This window comes from Oncorhynchus clarkii, chromosome 10 (assembly GCF_045791955.1).
Source record: "Oncorhynchus clarkii lewisi isolate Uvic-CL-2024 chromosome 10, UVic_Ocla_1.0, whole genome shotgun sequence".
Taxonomy (NCBI): Eukaryota; Metazoa; Chordata; class Actinopteri; order Salmoniformes; family Salmonidae; genus Oncorhynchus; species Oncorhynchus clarkii.
The window spans coordinates 74,292,535-74,312,676 of NC_092156.1; the positions used below are offsets into that span (position 1 = coordinate 74,292,535).

General features: G+C 43.3%; 1 protein-coding gene across 1 annotated transcript in view; it reads right to left on the reverse strand.

Annotated features, from left to right (window-relative positions):
* Positions 1–6,825, reverse strand: part of LOC139419138 (multiple PDZ domain protein-like) — a 107,872-nt gene extending 101,047 nt beyond the window's left edge. Inside the window, 2 exon segments of the mRNA XM_071169100.1 lie at positions 2,150–2,218; positions 6,574–6,825. Of these exon segments, the coding sequence (XP_071025201.1) occupies positions 2,150–2,218; positions 6,574–6,777 (273 nt within the window). The 5' untranslated portion in view covers positions 6,778–6,825.
* Between the last annotated feature and the right edge of the window lie 13,317 nt (positions 6,826–20,142).

The following is a 20,142-nucleotide window of genomic DNA, read 5'->3' on the forward strand; positions in this document are numbered from 1 at the left end:
TATAGTATATTAGACAAGGGGAACTCACCTCGTTGTAAAGTATATTAGACAAGGGGAACTCACCTCGTTGTAAAGTATATTAGACAAGGGGAACTCACCTCGTTGTATAGTATATTAGACATGGGAACTCACCTCGTTGTATAGTATGTTAGACAAGGGGAACTCACCTCGTTGTATACTATATTAGACAAGGGGAACTCACCTCGTTGTATAGTATATTAGACAAGGGGAACTCACCTCGTTGTAAAGTATGTTAGACAAGGGGAACTCACCTCGTTGTATAGTATATTAGACAAGGGGAACTCACCTCGTTGTATAGTATATTAGACAAGGGGAACTCACCTCGTTGTATAGTATGTTAGACAAGGGGAACTCACCTCGTTGTATAGTATGTTAGACAAGGGGAACTCACCTCGTTGTATAGTATATTAGACAAGGGGAACTCACCTCGTTGTAAAGTATGTTAGACAAGGGGAACTCACCTCGTTGTAAAGTATGTTAGACAAGGGGAACTCACCTCGTTGTAAAGTATGTTAGACATGGGAACTCACCTCGTTGTATAGTATGTTAGACAAGGGGAACTCACCTCGTTGTAAAGTATGTTAGACAAGGGGAACTCACCTCGTTGTATAGTATATTAGACAAGGGGAACTCACCTCGTTGTAAAGTATATTAGACAAGGGGAACTCACCTCGTTGTAAAGTATATTAGACAAGGGGAACTCACCTTGTTGTATAGTATATTAGACATGGGAACTCACCTCGTTGTATAGTATGTTAGACAAGGGGAACTCACCTCGTTGTATACTATATTAGACAAGGGGAACTCACCTCGTTGTATAGTATATTAGACAAGGGGAACTCACCTTGTTGTAAAGTATGTTAGACAAGGGGAACTCACCTCGTTGTATAGTATATTAGACAAGGGGAACTCACCTCGTTGTAAAGTATGTTAGACAAGGGGAACTCACCTCGTTGTAAAGTATGTTAGACAAGGGGAACTCACCTCGTTGTATAGTATATTAGACAAGGGGAACTCACCTCGTTGTATAGTATATTAGACAAGGGGAACTCACCTCGTTGTATAGTATGTTAGACAAGGGGAACTCACCTCGTTGTATAGTATGTTAGACAAGGGGAACTCACCTCGTTGTATAGTATATTAGACAAGGGGAACTCACCTTGTTGTAAAGTATGTTAGACAAGGGGAACTCACCTCGTTGTAAAGTATGTTAGACAAGGGGAACTCACCTCGTTGTATAGTATATTAGACAAGGGGAACTCACCTCGTTGTATAGTATATTAGACAAGGGGAACTCACCTCGTTGTATAGTATGTTAGACAAGGGGAACTCACCTCGTTGAATAGTATGCTAGACAAGGGGAACTCACCTCGTTGTATAGTATGTTAGACAAGGGGAACTCACCTCGTTGTATAGTATGTTAGACAAGGGGAACTCACCTCGTTGTATAGTATGTTAGACAAGGGGAACTCACCTCGTTGTATAGTATATTAGACAAGGGGAACTCACCTCGTTGTATAGTATGTTAGACAAGGGGAACTCACCTCGTTGTATAGTATATTAGACAAGGGGAACTCACCTCGTTGTATAGTATATTAGACATGGGAACTCACCTCGTTGTATAGTATGTTAGACAGGGGAACTCACCTCGTTGTATAGTATATTAGACAAGGGGAACTCACCTCGTTGTATAGTATGTTAGACACGGGAACTCACCTCGTTGTATAGTATATTAGACAAGGGGAACTCACCTCGTTGTAAAGTATGTTAGACATGGGAACTCACCTCGTTGTATAGTATGTTAGACAAGGGGAACTCACCTCGTTGTATACTATATTAGACAAGGGGAACTCACCTCGTTGTATAGTATATTAGACAAGGGGAACTCACCTCGTTGTAAAGTATGTTAGATATGGGAACTCACCTCGTTGTAAAGTATGTAAGACATGGGAACTCACCTCGTTGTAAAGTATGTAAGACATGGGAACTCACCTCGTTGTAAAGTATGTTAGAATTGGGAACTCACCTTGTTGTATAGTATGTTAGACATGGGAACTCACCTCGTTGTAAAGTATGTTAGACATGGGAACTCATCTCGTTGTAGAGTATGTTAGACATGGGAACTCACCTCGTTGGCGATATACGACAGGTTTCTTCCCATCGATAAGGTCCTGGAGATTCGTGGAGGCGTACATAACTGGGAAAAGAAGGACACTAATGTCAGCTAATTAGACCTGCTGAAACAACAGGAGAGGAGAACAACAGGAGAGGTACCTCTTTGCCCGTTTCCACAAAGCATCTCAGAGTATAATTGCTGATCTAGGATCTGTCCATAAAATCAAATCAAACTGTAGTTGTCACATGCACCAAATACAACAAGTGTAGAACCTTACCGTGAAATGCTTTACTTACAAGCCCTTAACCAACAGTGTAGAACCTTACCATGAAAGGCTTAACTCACAAGCCCTTAACCAACAGTGTAGAACCTTACCATGAAAGGCTTAACTCACAAGCCCTTAACCAACAGTGCAGTTCAAGAAGAGTTAAGAAAATAATTACCAAGTTGACTAAAATAAAAAAAGTTATAATAAAAAGTAACACAATAAAATTAACAATAACGAGGCTTTATACAGGGGGTACCGGTACAGAGTCAGTGTGGAGGCTATATACAGGGGGCCCCAGTACAGAGTCAATGTGGAGGCTATATACAGGGGGCCCCAGTACAGAGTCAATGTGGAGGCTATATACAGGGGGCCCCAGTACAGAGTCAATGTGGAGGCTATATACAGGGGGCCCCAGTACCGAGTCAGTGATGAAGGCTATATACAGGGGGCCCCAGTACTGAGACAGTGTGGAGGCTATATACAGGGGGCCCCAGTACAGAGTCAATGTGGAGGCTATATACAGGGGGCCCCAGTACAGAGTCAATGTGGAGGCTATATACAGGGGGCCCAGGTACAGAGTCAATGTGGAGGCTATATACAGGGGGCCCCAGTACCGAGTCAGTGTGGAGGCTATATACAGGGGGCCCCAGTACCGAGTCAGTGTGGAGGCTATATACAGGGGGCCCCAGTACAGAGTCAATGTGGAGGCTATATACAGGGGGCCCCAGTACCGAGTCAGTGTGGAGGCTATATACAGGGGGCCCCAGTACCGAGTCAGTGTGGAGGCTATATACAGGGGGCCCCAGTACAGAGTCAATGTGGAGGCTATATACAGGGGGCCCCAGTACAGAGTCAATGTGGAGGCTATATACAGGGGGCCCCAGTACAGAGTCAATGTGGAGGTTATATACAGGGGGCCCCAGTACCGAGTCAGTGTGGAGGCTATATACAGGGGGCCCCAGTACCGAGTCAGTGTGGAGGCTATATACAGGGGGCCCCAGTACAGAGTCAATGTGGAGGCTATATACAGGGGGCCCCAGTACAGAGTCAATGTGGAGGCTATATACAGGGGGCCCCAGTACCGAGTCAGTGTGGAGGTTTTATACAGGGGGTACAAGTACAGAGTCAATGTGGAGGCTATATACAGGGGGTACCGGTACAGAGTCAGTGTGGAGGCTTTATACAGGGGGTACCGGTACAGAGTCAATGTGGAGGCTATATACAGGGGGTACCGGTACAGAGTCAATGTGGAGGCTATATACAGGGGGTACCGGTACAGAGTCAGTGTGGAGGCTTTATACAGGGGGTACCGGTACAGAGTCAATGTGGAGGTTATATACAGGGGGTACCGGTACAGAGTCAGTGTGGAGGCTATATACAGGGGGGCCCAGTACAGAGTCAATGTGGAGGCTATATACAGGGGGCCCCAGTACAGAGTCAATGTGGAGGCTATATACAGGGGGCCCCAGTACAGAGTCAATGTGGAGGCTATATACAGGGGGCCCCAGTACCGAGTCAGTGTGGAGGCTATATACAGGGGGCCCCAGTACCGAGTCAGTGTGGAGGCTATATACAGGGGGCCCCAGTACAGAGTCAATGTGGAGGCTATATACAGGGGGCCCCAGTACAGAGTCAATGTGGAGGCTATGTACAGGGGGCCCCAGTACAGAGTCAATGTGGAGGCTATATACAGGGGGCCCCAGTACCGAGTCAGTGTGGAGGCTATATACAGGGGGCCCCAGTACAGAGTCAATGTGGAGGCTATATACAGGGGGCCCCAGTACAGAGTCAATGTGGAGGCTATATACAGGGGGCCCCAGTACCGAGTCAATGTGGAGGCTATATACAGGGGGTACCGGTACAGAGTCAGTGTGGAGGTTATATACAGGGGGTATCAGTACCGAGTCAGTGTGGAGACTATATACAGGGGGTATCAGTACAGAGTCAGTGTGGAGGCTATATACAGGGGGTACCAGTACCGAGTCAGTGTGGAGACTATATACAGGGGGCACCAGTCCAGAGTTAGTGTGGAGGTTATATACAGGGGGTATCAGTACAGAGTCAGTGTGGAGGTTATATACAGGGGGTACCAGTACAGAGTCAGTGTGGAGGTTATATACAGGGGGTACCAGTACAGAGTCAATGTGGAGGCTATATACAGGGGGTATCAGTACAGAGTCAATGTGGAGGCTATATACAGGGGGCCCCAGTACAGAGTCAGTGTGGAGGTTATATACAGGGGTCACCAGTACCGAGTCAGTGTGGAGGCTACATACAGGGGGCACCGGTACCGAGTCAGTGTGGAGGCTATATACAGGGGGTACCGGTACTGAGTCAGTGTGGAGGTTATATACCGGGGGTACCAGTACCGAGTCAGTGTGGAGGTTATATACAGGGGGTACCTGTACCGAGTCAGTGTGGAGGTTATATACAGGGGTCACCAGTACAGAGTCAGTGTGGAGGCTATATACAGGGGGCACCAGTACCGAGTCAGTGTGGAGGCTATATACAGGGGGTATCAGTACAGAGTCAGTGTGGAGGTTTTATACAGGGGTCACCAGTACCGAGTCAGTGTGGAGGCTATATACAGGGGGCACCAGTACCGAGTCAGTGTGGAGGCTATATACAGGGGGTATCAGTACAGAGTCAGTGTGGAGGTTATATACAGGGGGTATCAGTACCGAGTCAGTGTGGAGACTATATACAGGGGGTATCAGTACAGAGTCAGTGTGGAGGCTATATACAGGGGGTACCAGTACTGAGTCAGTGTGGAGACTATATACAGGGGGCACCAGTCCAGAGTTAGTGTGGAGGTTATATACAGGGGGTATCAGTACAGAGTCAGTGTGGAGGTTATATACAGGGGGTACCAGTACAGAGTCAATGTGGAGGCTATATACAGGGGGTACCAGTACAGAGTCAATGTGGAGGCTATATACAGGGGGTTCAGGTACAGAGTCAATGTGGAGCCTATATACAGGGGGTACCGGTACCGAGTCAGTGTGGAGACTATATACAGGGGGCACCAGTCCAGAGTCAGTGTGGAGGTTATATACAGGGGGTACCAGTACTGAGTCAGTGTGGAGGTTATATACAGGGGGTACCAGTACAGAGTCAATGTGGAGGCTATATACAGGGGGTACCAGTACAGAGTCAATGTGGAGGCTATATACAGGGGGTTCAGGTACAGAGTCAATGTGGAGCCTATATACAGGGGGTACCGGTACCGAGTCAGTGTGGAGACTATATACAGGGGGCACCAGTCCAGAGTCAGTGTGGAGGTTATATACAGGGGGTACCGGTACAGAGTCAATGTGGAGGCTATATACAGGGGGTACCAGTACAGAGTCAATGTGGAGGCTATATACAGGGGGTACCGGTACCGAGTCAGTGTGGAGACTATATACAGGGGGCACCAGTCCAGAGTCAGTGTGGAGGTTATATACAGGGGGTACCGGTACAGAGTCAATGTGGAGGCTATATACAGGGGGTACCAGTACAGAGTCAATGTGGAGGCTATATACAGGGGGTTCAGGTACAGAGTCAATGTGGAGCCTATATACAGGGGGTACCGGTACAGAGTCAATGTGGAGGCTATATACAGGTGGTACCAGTACAGAGTCAATGTGGAGGTTATATACAAGGGGTATCAGTACCAAGTCAGTGTGGAGGTTATATACAGGGGGTACCGGTACAGAGTCAATGTGAAGGCTATATACAGGTGGTACCAGTACAGAGTCAATGTGGAGGTTATATACAAGGGGTATCAGTACCAAGTCAGTGTGGAGGTTATATACAGGGGGCACCAGTACCGAGTCAGTGTGGAGGTTATATACAGGGGGTACCGGTACAGAGTCAATGTGAAGGCTATATACAGGTGGTACCAGTACAGAGTCAATGTGGAGGTTATATACAAGGGTTATCAGTACCAAGTCAGTGTGGAGGTTATATACAGGGGGTACCGGTACCGAGTGAGTGTGCGAGAGTACAGGTATCTTATTCATTATGAACTTAAAAAGCAAAAAACTGATCCTAGATCAGCACTAGACCAGAATAGGATACGATATAACCCACACCCTTACCTGTTTCATTATGAACTAAAAAGCAAAAAACTGATCCTAGATCAGCACTAGACCAGAATAGGATACGATATAACCCACACCCTTACCTGAGTCATACACTGTATCTTATTGGTCACGGCGTTGCTTTCTGTGTTTGTGTTGAGAGCACTGAGACTGCCTCCGTAGTTCTGCCGAGGTAGGGAGGGTTTAGCAGGGGGGATACCTCCTCCTCCTCCACTACTGCTGCTGCTGTTGTTCTGGGCCCAGGTATAGGAGTCGCTATGGGAGATGGTCCTCAGGCCCAGAGACATGGCCGTGGAGAGACCCGTGTTGAGGGAAACAGACTTCGGTACTGACTTCTTCTCCTGGGAGAGAGAGGAGAAGGAGGGGTGGGGGCAATTTAAATATCTCTGTTTTGCTGACAGGTGTGTCAATGTCGACCACAGAATATCCATCCATCCAACTGTAATCGTGATGTTGTGTAAACCGAAGTCCAATCCATGTCTTTGGTCCATCCTTTCTAAACAGCTAAACTAATCCAGTTCCGTGTCTTACAGAGACGAGAGCAGAGGAGATATAGAGGTAGTAGTCAGTCTGTCTAACAGGTAGGAGATATAGAGGTAGTATACTGTAGTCAGTCTGTCTAACAGGTAGGAGTTATATAGGTAGTAGTCAGTCTGTCTAACAGGTAGGAGTTATATAGGTAGTATACTGTAGTCAGTCTGTCTAACAGGTAGGAGTTATATAGGTAGTAGTCAGTCTGTCTAACAGGTAGGAGTTATATAGGTAGTATACTGTAGTCAGTCTGTCTAACAGGTAGGAGTTATATAGGTAGTAGTCAGTCTGTCTAACAGGTAGGAGTTATAGAGGTAGTAGTCAGTCTGTCTAACAGGTAGAAGATATAGAGGTAGTATACCGTAGTCAGTCTGTCTAACAGGTAGGAGTTATATAGGTAGTAGTCAGTCTGTCTAACAGGTAGGAGTTATATAGGTAGTAGTCAGTCTGTCTAACAGGTAGGAGTTATAGAGGTAGTAGTCAGTCTGTCTAACAGGTAGGAGTTATATAGGTAGTATACCGTAGTCAGTCTGTCTAACAGGTAGGAGTTATATAGGTAGTAGTCAGTCTGTCTAACAGGTAGGAGTTATAGAGGTAGTAGTCAGTCTGTCTAACAGGTAGGAGTTATATAGGTAGTAGTAGTATGCTGTAGTCAGTCTGTCTAACAGGTAGGAGTTATAGAGGTAGTAGTAGTATGCTGTAGTCAGTCTGTCTAACAGGTAGGAGTTATATAGGTAGTAGTAGTATGCTGTAGTCAGTCTAATGTGTAACAGGTCTATGTAGCTTAGATTCAGCCTACTACAACATTAACCCTGAGGACACACAGTCACATTATACTGTCTACTGCTACAGACTTCCTATAGGCTGCTATTATAACAGTAAGCCTATAGGAAGAGGCGGTAACAGACACATTATACTGTCTACTGATACAGACTTCCTATAGGCTGCTATTATAACAGTAAGCCTATAGGAAGAGGAGGAAACAGACACATGCTGAGTTTGACAACATGACTACTGCAGACAGACACACATCCATGTAGACAAATTATGTTTGTCCATGACCCCTAGTACCACTGTTGTTATTCTCTCTCTCTCTCTCTCTGTCTCTCTGTGTGTCTCTCTCTCTCTCTCTGCCTCTCTGTCTCTCTCTCTGTCTCTCTCTGTCTCTCTCTCTCTCTCTCTGTCTCTCTGTGTGTCTCTCTCTCTCTCTCTCTCTGTCTCTCTCTCTCTCTCTCTGTCTCTCTCTCTCTCTCTCTCTCTCTCTCTCTCTCAGAGCTTTATTGGTTAGGTCAGGTAAGCAGATTACTCAGCCAGTTTGGTTCCTGCAGTCAGTATTTTAGGAAACACTGGGGTTTGTCTCACTTTCTACCGTACAGTACAGACAGTACGTACAGACAGAGTAATCTCCTGCCTTCCTAAAGTCTTCCAAAGCCAAGTTAACAAACAGATCACTGACCATTTCGAGAATCCCACCGTACCTTCTCCACTGTGCAATCTGGTTTCCGAGCCGGTCACGGGTGCACCTCAAGCCACGCTCAAGGACATAAATGATATCATAACCGCCATTGATAAAAGACAGTACTGTGCAGCCGTCTTCATCGACCTGGCCAAGGCTTTCGACTCTGTCAATCACCGTATTCTTATCGGCAGTCTCAACAGCCTTGGTTTCTCAAACGACCGCCTCGCCTGGTTCACTAACTACTTCTCAGACAGAGTTCAGTGTGTCAAATCGAAGGGCCTGTTGACCGTCTGGCAGTGTCTATGGGGGTACCACAGGGTTCAATTCTCGGGCCGAATCTTTTCTCTGTATACATCAACGATGTCGCTCTTGCTGCGGGTGATTCCTTGATCCACCTCTATGCAGACGACACCATTCTGTATACTTCTGGCCCTTCTTTGGACACTGTGTTAACAAACCTTCAAACGAGCTTCAATGCCACACAACCCTTTTCTACTGTATTATTGACTGTATGTTTGTTTTACTCCATGTGTAACTCTCTGCTGTTATTTGTGTCACACTGCTTTGCTTTATCTTATATCTTATCTTGGTCAGGTCGCGGTTGTAAATAAGAACTTGTTCTCAACTAGCCTACCTGGTTAAATAAAGGTGAAATAATAAAATCTAATAAATATATAAACAGAGACACTCAAGCAGGAGGAGGGACACCAGACAGAGATACAGGCTGTGATTAAGTTCATGGCGCTATGTCTAGCATAAACATGTCTGTCTGCCTGTGTCTGTCTGTCTGTCTGTCTGTCTGTCTGTCTGTCTGTCTGCCTGCCTGCCTGCCTGCCTGCCTGCCTGTCTGCCTGCCTGCCAGTCAGTCAGTCAGTCAGTCAGTTTGTCTGCCCTTCTGTTTGTCTGTGTGATACCTCTGGCAGCTGTAGCTGTTGGTTATTATCTGGTAGAACAGAAACAGTGTGTGTGTGTGTGTGTGTGTGTGTGTGTGTGTGTGTGTGTGTGTGTGTGTGTGTGTGTGTGTGTGTGTGTGATACCTCTGGCAGCTGTAGCTGTGTCTGTTGCATGGTTAGTATCTGAAGGAACAGAGGGCTCTGTAGAACAGTCTTCAGTAGTGATAGTTTCTCCTCTGTAGGAGCCTCTCCTCTGTCCTTCAGCTTGGCCTGGAGTCTCTCCACAGCCTCCAAGGCCCGCTGTGTATCTGGAGAGAATACAATACAATACAATACAATATAATATAATACACACTACAATACAATACAATATAATATAATACACACTATAATACAATACAATACAATATAATATAATATAATACAATATAATACAATATAATACAATATAATACAATATAATACACACTACAATATAATATAATACAATATAATACACACTACAATATAATATAATACAATATAATACACACTACAATATAATATAATACAATACAATACAATATAATACAATACAATACAATATATTATAATACAATACAATATATTATAATACAATATAATATAATACAATATAATACACACTACAATACAATACAATACAATACAATACAATACAATACAATACAATACACACTACAATATAATATAATACACTACAATACAATACAAGACAATACAATACAAACTAAAATATAATACAATATAATACAATACAATATAATACAATACAATACAATATAATATCATACAACACAACTCAATACAATACACTTTGTAGTGTAGTCACTGTGTAGTGTAGTCACTGTGTAGTGTAGTCATTGTGTAGTGCAGTCACTTTGTAGTGTAGTCACTGTGTAGTGTAGTCATTGTGTAGTGTAGTCACAGTGTAGTGTAGTCACTGTGTAGTGTAGTCATTGTGTAGTGTAGTCACAGTGTAGTGTAGTCACTGTGTAGTGTAGCCACTGTGTAGTGTAGTCACTGTGTAGTGTAGTCACTGTGTAGTCACTGCGTTGTGTAGTCACTGTGTAGTGTAGTCATTGTGTAGTGCAGTCACTTTGTAGTGTAGTCACTGTGTAGTGTAGTCATTGTGTAGTGTAGTCACAGTGTAGTGTAGTCACTGTGTAGTGTAGCCACTGTGTAGTGTAGTCACTGTGTAGTGTAGTCACTGTGTAGTCACTGCGTAGTGTAGTCACTGTATAGTGCAGTCATTGTGTAGTGCAGTCACAGTGTAGTGTAGTCACAGTGTAGTGTAGTCACTTTGTAGTGTAGTCACTGTGTAGTGTAGTCATTGTGTAGTGTAGTCACAGTGTAGTGTAGTCACTGTGTAGTGTAGCCACTGTGTAGTGTAGTCACTGTGTAGTGTAGTCACTGTGTAGTCACTGCGTTGTGTAGTCACTGTGTAGTGTAGTCATTGTGTAGTGCAGTCACTTTGTAGTGTAGTCACTGTGTAGTGTAGTCATTGTGTAGTGTAGTCACAGTGTAGTGTAGTCACTGTGTAGTGTAGCCACTGTGTAGTGTAGTCACTGTGTAGTGTAGTCACTGTGTAGTCACTGCGTAGTGTAGTCACTGTATAGTGCAGTCATTGTGTAGTGCAGTCACAGTGTAGTGTAGTCACAGTGTAGTGTAGTCACTTTGTAGTGTAGTCATTGTGTAGTGTAGTCACAGTGTAGTGTAGTCACTGTGTAGTGTAGCCACTGTGTAGTGTAGCCACTGTGTAGTGTAGTCACTGTGTAATCACTGCGTAGTGTAGTCACTGTGTAGTGTAGTCACTTTGTAGTGTAGTCACTTTGTAGTGTAGTCACTGTGTAGTGTAGTCACTGTGTAGTGTAGTCAAGGTGCTTAGAAGGGCTGAATGACACTTACCCATGGCGTCCATCTTTGCTTGGATGTAGGTCTTCACTAGATGGTTGAGAGTGTTCATGTGTGCCTGTCACCGGTCAACATCGGATACCTGCAACATGACTTGATATATTTATCATGTTCTGTTATAATCTCCACACGGCACAGCCAGAAGAGGACTGGCCCACCCCTCAGAGCCTGGTTCCTCTCTACACGACACAGCCAGAAGAGGACTGGCCCACCCCTCAGAGCCTGGTTCCTCTCTACACGACACAGCCAGAAGAGGACTGGCCCACCCCTCAGAGCCTGGTTCCTCTCTACACGACACAGCCAGAAGAGGACTGGCCCACCCCTCAGAGCCTGGTTCCTCTCTACCCGGCACAGCCAGAAGAGGACTGGCCCACCCCTCAGAGCCTGGTTCCTCTCTACCCAGTAGAGGACTGGCCCACCCCTCAGAGCCTGGTTCCTCTCTACCCGGCACAGCCAGAAGAGGACTGGCCCACCCCTCAAAGCCTGGTTCCCATCTACCCGGCACAGCCAGAAGAGGACTGGCCCACCCCTCAGAGCCTGGTTCCTCTCTACCCGACACAGCCAGAAGAGGACTGGCCCACCCCTCAGAGCCTGGTTCCTCTCTACCCGACACAGCCAGAAGAGGACTGGCCCACCCCTCAGAGCCTGGTTCCTCTTTACCCGGCACAGCCAGAAGAGGACTGGCCCACCCCTCAGAGCCTGGTTCCTCTCTACCCGGCACAGCCAGAAGAGGACTGGCCAACCCCTCATAGTCTGGTTCCTCTCTACCCGACACAGCCAGAAGAGGACTGGCCCACCCCTCAGAGCCTGGTTCCTCTCTACCCGACACAGCCAGAAGAGGACTGGCCACCACACATAGCCTGGTTCCTCTCTAGGTTTCTTCCTAGTTTTCTGGCCTTTCTAGGGAGTGTTTCCTAGCCACCGTGCTTCTACACCTGCATTGCTTGCTGTTTGGGGTTTTAGGCTGGGTTTCTGTACAGCACTTTGAGACATCAGCTGATGTAAGAAGGGTTTTATAAATACATTTGATTGATTGATTGATTGATTGATCAAAGGAGCATGCGCACAAAAAAACAACAAAGAGTGAGTCTCCACACGCCCAGGTCAGACCATGTAGACACACAACTTCTGGTGGTTGATCAATTGATCAACCACAGGATATGCCTCTCATTTCATTATATACTGTAGGTCTGAATCCGGATCATATCGCAGGACATGTCTCTCATTTCATTATATACTGTAGGTCTGAATCCTAATCAAATTGCAGGACATGACTTGTTTATCCCTGCTACAGAACAAATATTAGGCTACCATTAATCAAATCACTCATTCAATAGCCAAGCACGCTCGAACGTAAATAGACTGGTAGCCTACTTAAAATATTTCACAGTATGAGTATGCTAGAGTATTGCTGTGCAATAGGAGCACCACATCATAGCCTGTACACCAAGGCAGGAGATGGAAACACAGTCATCTATTGATCGATGGGTTCTGAACTTCTAAACTTGATCATATGAAATATCCTCATGAAATATCCTCAGTCACTGAGGCAGAGAAAAAGGGGGAACGTAGAACGTTTACGTTCTGTCAGACAGTGTTATTGTTAGACATCAGGGACCCCATGGGAAGGAGAAGGGCCACGGTCGGGTACAAAGTCAACAGGAGAGCCGTGAGTTAGGGAGGAGTGAGGACGTCGGGTGCGAGGTCAGAAGTCAGATGAAGTGAGGGAGAACATATGCCACTAAAGTTTCTGTCTGGCAACAGAGATGTATTGGCTGTTCAGATGTGTAAGGAGGAGAATTCACCTAAATTGAGGTACAGTGAGGAAATACTTATTTTCCACCATAATTTGCAAATAAATTAATAAAAAATCCTACAATGTGATTTTCTGGATTTTGTTTATCTCATTTAGTCTGCCATCGTTGAAGTGTACATATGATGAAAATTACAGGCCTCTCTCATCTTTTTAAGTGGGAGAACTTGCACAATTGGTGGCTGACTAAATACTTTTTTGCCCCACTCTATGTCTAGTTTGGAGGTCTATATTCTTGCTCTGGTGGGAACATGTCTTTGTCTGTTCAGATGTGTAAGGAGGAGAATTCACTTACATGGAGGTCTATATTCTTGCTCTGGTGGGAACATGTCTTTGTCTGTTCAGATGTGTAAGGAGGAGAATTCACCTACATGGAGGTCTATATTCTTGCTCTGGTGGGAACATGTCTTTGTCTGTTCAGATGTGTAAGGAGGAGAATTCACCTACATGGAGGTCTATATTCTTGCTCTGGTGGGAACATGTCTTCGTCTGTTCAGCTGTCGGACCCTTTAATCATCCTCTGTGAGTTTTTACTCGGTTCATTTAGAACCTAACATGATTAACCAATCACTGAACAACGACTTGTATTCTGCTGTGGTATTGAGGATACTTTTCAATAGCTTGCAAGTACAATCAATCTCGCAGGAGGGACAATCAATCTCGCAGGAGGGACAATTAATCTAGCAGGAAGGACAATCAATCTCACAGGAGGGACAATCAATCTAGCAGGAAGGACAATCAATCTCACAGGAGGGACAATCAATCTCGCAGGAGGGACAATTAATCTCACAGGAGGGACAATTAATCTCACAGGAGGGCCAATCAATCTCGCAGGAGGGCCAATCAATCTCGCAGGACGGACAATCAATCTCGCAGGAAGGACAATCAATCTAGCAGTAAGGACAATCAATCTCGCAGGAGGGACAATCAATCTTGCAGGAAGGACAATCAATCTAGCAGGAAGGACAATCAATCTAGCAGGAAGGACAATCAATCTCACAGGAGGGACAATCAATCTCACAGGAGGGACAATCAATCTCGCAGGAAGGACAATCAATCTAGCAGTAAGGACAATCAATCTCGCAGGAGGGACAATCAATCTTGCAGGAAGGACAATCAATCTAGCAGGAAGGACAATCAATCTAGCAGGAAGGACAATCAAACTCACAGGAGGGACAATCAATCTAGCAGGAAGGACAATCAATCTCACAGGAGGGACAATCAATCTAGCAGGAAGGACAATCAATCTCACAGGAAGGAATACATTTTTAAACAGACCGCTCGTGCCCCGGAAAATGTGTCACCCGTTCATCCCACGGTTTGTGTTGTCAGTCATCGTGGAAACATTTGTGTGTGCTTTTAATATGCACTACAGTCCAATAGGATCGTATTTAATTTCTTGGATGGAGGACAACGCATCCACGGACATCGAATGTTAGCCGTCCTACTACAGCAGGTAAAATCGACAATTTACAATTGGGTATGAGTGTGACGTCAGGGAAAGTTACGAACGCAAGTTAACGTTTCCAAAAGCCAACCAAACAAAAAAATATAATAACTCATGATACGTGTTTGTTTCTGTCATGTGCATTAGTAGCACAATATCTAACTTATTTACATTCGTTTTTTTACCTTACACTTTTATGTTGACGTCTCCCATATTAATGTTGGTTTTAACTTTTCGAAAGCGGATGTACGATCATCGCGAATTAGAATTATGGGTCGTTTCAGGCCCCGGGGTGAACAGAACTGTACGCTCGCAAACTCGATCCAAAAGTGCTGAGGGGCTTCCGTTGCCAACTTCTCTTGCTTGGCTAATCATTTGGACCAATGACAAAGATGGCCGCTGGGGGATTCCCCTGAGGGCATAAGGCGAGGGTAAGTGGAGGAGGATGTGTCTTCGATGCATTGAAAACACAGCCTGTGTGTGTGTGTGTGTGTGTGTGTGTGTGTGTGTGCCAGATTTTTGTAAGAAATGTATGCACAGTTGATAAATGAGGCCCCACTGATCTTGCACTAGCTGCAATACAATCTCAACACACACTTATGTGTCTCAACACATTCGCCTGACTTGTATTGCAGCTGGTTGCCTTAATTTTAGAAGTTAAATCAACTTCAACAAACATAAATGTACAATGTGTGTGTTTACTTTATATGTGTAAATGCAGTCATACTCAAAGCACATTCATTATCTATACTGTATATACTATCATTCATTATCTATTCTGTATATCATATTGTTCCTTATCTATACTGTATATACTATCATTCATTATCTATTCTGTATATCTTATTGTTCCTTATCTATACTGTATATACTATCATTCATTATCTATACTGTATATCATATTGTTCCTTATCTATACTGTATATACTATCATTCATTATCTATACTGTATATCTTATTGTTCCTTATCTGTTCTGTATATCATACTGTTCATTATCTGTTCTGTATATCATACTGTTCATTATCTGTTCTGTATATCATACTGTTCATTATCTGTTCTGTATATCATACTGTTCATTATCTGTTCTGTATATCATACTGTTCATTATCTGTTCTGTATATCATACTGTTCATTATCTGTTCTGTATATCATACTGTTCATTATCTGTTCTGTATATCATACTGTTCATTATCTGTTCTGTATATCATACTGTTCATTATCTGTTCTGTATATCATACTGTTCATTATCTGTTCTGTATATCATACTGTTCATTATCTGTTCTGTATATCATACTGTTCATTATCTGTTCTGTATATCATACTGTTCATTATCTGTTCTGTATATCATACTGTTCATTATCTGTTCTGTATATCATACTGTTCATTATCTGTTCTGTATATCATACTGTTCATTATCTGTTCTGTCATACTGTTTACATATCAGCGTATTACTAAGCATAAAACCTCTTATTTTACTTTATATTTTTACTTGACTCTTTAGTGTTGTTATCAATATTCTGCAATGTTGAGTGTTATTACGCAATGTTGAGTGTTATTACGCAATGTTGAGTGTTATTATTGTACTGTAATGTTGAGTGTTATCATTGTACAGCAATGTTGAGTGAGCTAGCACACAAGCATTTCACCGCACCTTTTATACCTTCTGTAAACTGTGGATGTATCATATAGCTGCTGTAAACTGTGGATGTGTCATATACCTGCTGTAAACTGTGGATGTGTCATATACCTGCTGTAAACTGTGGATGTATCATATACCTGCTGTAAACTGTGGATGTGATGTATCATATACCTGCTGTAAACTGTGGATGTATCATATACCTTCTGTAAACTGTGGATGTATCATATACCTGCTGTAAACTGTGGATGTGATGTATCATATACCTGCTGTAAACTGTGGATGTATCATATACCTGCTGTAAACTGTGGATGTATCATATACCTGCTGTAAACTGTGGATGTATCATATACCTGATGTAAACTGTGGATGTATCATATACCTGCTGTAAACTGTGGATGTGATGTATCATATACCTTCTGTAAACTGTGGATGTGATGTATCATATACCTGCTGTAAACTGTGGATGTATCATATACCTTCTGTAAACTGTGGATGTATCATATACCTGCTGTAAACTGTGGATGTATCATATACCTGCTGTAAACTGTGGATGTATCATATACCTGCTGTAAACTGTGGATGTATCATATACCTGCTGTAAACTGTGGATGCATCATATACCTGCTGTAAACTGTGGATGTGATGTATCATATACCTTCTGTAAACTGTGGATGTATCATATACCTGCTGTAAACTGTGGATGTATCATATACCTGCTGTAAACTGTGGATGTGATGTATCATATACCTGCTGTAAACTGTGGATGTGATGTATCATATACCTGCTGTAAACTGTGGATGTATCATATACCTGCTGTAAACTGTGGATGTGATGTATCATATACCTGATGTAAACTGTGGATGTATCATATACCTGCTGTAAACTGTGGATGTGATGTATCATATACCTGCTGTAAACTGTGGATGTATCATATACCTGCTGTAAACTGTGGATGTATCATATACCTGCTGTAAACTGTGGATGTGATGTATCATATACCTGATGTAAACTGTGGATGTATCATATACCTGCTGTAAACTGTGGATGTATCATATACCTGCTGTAAACTGTGGATGTATCATATACCTGCTGTAAACTGTGGATGTATCATATACCTGCTGTAAACTGTGGATGTATCATATACCTGCTGTAAACTGTGGATGTGATGTATCATATACCTGCTGTAAACTGTGGATGTGATGTATCATATACCTGCTGTAACCTGTGGATGTGATGTATTATATACCTGCTGTAAACTGTGGATGTATCATATACCTGCTGTAAACTGTGGATGTGATGTATCATATACCTGCTGTAAACTGTGGATGTATCATATACCTGCTGTAAACTGTGGATGTGATGTATCATATACCTGCTGTAAACTGTGGATGTATCATATACCTGCTGTAAACTGTGGATGTGATGTATCATATACCTGCTGTAAACTGTGGATGTATCATATACCTGCTGTAAACTGTGGATGTGATGTATCATATGCCTGCTGTAAACTGTGGATGTATCATATACCTGCTGTAAACTGTGGATGTATCATATACCTGCTGTAAACTGTGGATGTATCATATACCTGCTGTAAACTGTGGATGTATCATATACCTGCTGTAAACTGTGGATGTATCATATACCTGCTGTAAACTGTGGATGTATCATATACCTGCTGTAAACTGTGGATGTATCATATACCTGCTGTAAACTGTGGATGTGATGTATCATATACCTGCTGTAAACTGTGGATGTGATGTATCATATACCTGCTGTAACCTGTGGACGTGACAAATACAATTTAATTTGATTTGTGTGTTTAGGCCTCCTAGTATTAAATCAGAAAGTCTTCATGTAGGCTGTTTAATTTAACAAAATATTGTTAAATAAAACAAATGTTGTTAAATAAAACAAATGTTGTTAAATAAAACAAATATTTTTTAAATAAAACACTTCAATGTTCCTTTTATACTTGTTGCTAAGATGATTAATTTGCAGCTCAGCTTCTGCCCCCTTACTCCCTCTTTAAGACCCCATATGGGGTATACCCAGCTAGCACATAACGTTCTAACAACCATATGTTTCTTCGAGTTTGCGAGAGCATGGTTGTCCTATGGTTATTTTGCATAGAACCTACCCACAACATTCTGGGAATGGTGCAAGCTACCCAGCTAGCACATAACGTTCTGACAACCATATGTTTCTTCGAGTTTGCGAGAGCATGGTTGTCCTATGGTTATTTTGCATAGAACCTATCCACAACATTCTGGGAATGGTGCAAGCTACCCAGCTAGCACATAACGTTCTGACAACCATTTGTTTCTTAGGTGGGAATTTCAGTACTTCGGCATAATGTTTTCTACAGGTTTCCTTGTAGTTCTATGTAAAGTCATGTTCTCAGAACAATTAAGAAAACGTTCTATAAAAAAACCACAAGAACGTTCTAAGAATGTTAAAAGATATACATTCCGTTCTCAGCATCAACAAAACTCTCTCTATCCCCCATCTTGCTGAGTGTGTTCAGGTGTGTTGGCCACACCTGATCTTAATGTGTAATTGTTGCCTTTCAAATGAGGTCTGTTTGAATAGACTAAAATGAACAGCCTTCTTTGCTAGCTCCATCCTGGTGACGCAGTGGGCTAATTCCATGGATAGAGAACTGAAGCTCATACTGTCATGTCCATATCTCACTGATGCAGCGCCACAATAAAAATATACATGTGTTTGCATGATAAATGACCGAAGCAAATTTTGATAGGGCGTCATTTGGAACGCACGAGGTGTATGCTCAAACAAGCTTGTTAGCAAGCGCCTTCCCGAAGTAAACCTAATGCTCTTAAGTGAGATTACCATCGGCAAATAGCCTTATCCAAGACTCACGGTAATTACAGTTGACATGCAGCCTCACGATCATTTTGTGCCAGGTGCAATGGGACAGGACAGGGATCTAGCTTATTCACTAGGAAGCAGGCGGTCGAAATGGGACGGGACTAACCTGAACGTGTCCAATGAGAAATGATCGGGAACAGTTGGGAAAGGGTTTTGCTACGGTTTGCAGTAATGAATACACCCCCAGGCCACTCAAGCAAGAGAGAGAGACAAGCGATGCGTTTGATAACGAGATTGATTTAGTGGGCTAGACAAGAATGGTTAACAGGCAGCTGTGGTGAATATCAAAAACGTAATGCCAAGATAATGTGTATTATGTGACAAGAGAACGCAAAATAGAAAATAACACGACGCGGTTTTCAATAAGCACTTCCGAATTTAGAAATCAGTTTCCCTGAGTGTTGGTAGCCTACAGGCCTATTTTAGGTTTAAGTTTATGAATTATAAACAGATTTTATTGTCAAAATAATAGTAGCCTTTAGCCTACAGATACGATTAGAGTGCCTTGAGTGCAGTAACAGTAGCCCACAAGTGATAACAGTCAACGCATAAATCCAGCGCACTTATTTCCCAATGTGGATGGCAAATAAATCTCTGCACTTCAGTAAATAGGTCGTCTCAGGTCTAATGGAGAGAAACAAATGCTGGGGTATATGTTAAAAGTAGCCTATAATGGCATAGGCTAGATATCCCGAAGACTCACAATCCCGTCACCGTTAGTTAGCTCACCTCCATTGCTGCTTCGGTGGGCTACACCGTAGAATCAACAGGTCCCCCTAAAGAAGTCCGCGGTCGCCAGGGGGGGAAAAAAAATCAACATTTTGTCCGTTTTAGAGCTACATGTATGAATATAACATTTATACCGTAAACCTACATGAATTGTATGTTTTAAACCTACGTAAAATACCACAAAATATATCAAAACAGACGGAGATCAACTGTTTTATCAAGCGTGTGCCGATCCGTTTCACACTGTGAGGGACGCATGCGCACCGCACCGGTGATCTTCTGACGTCCTGAAAGCGGACCAGACGCGCACCTGCGACCT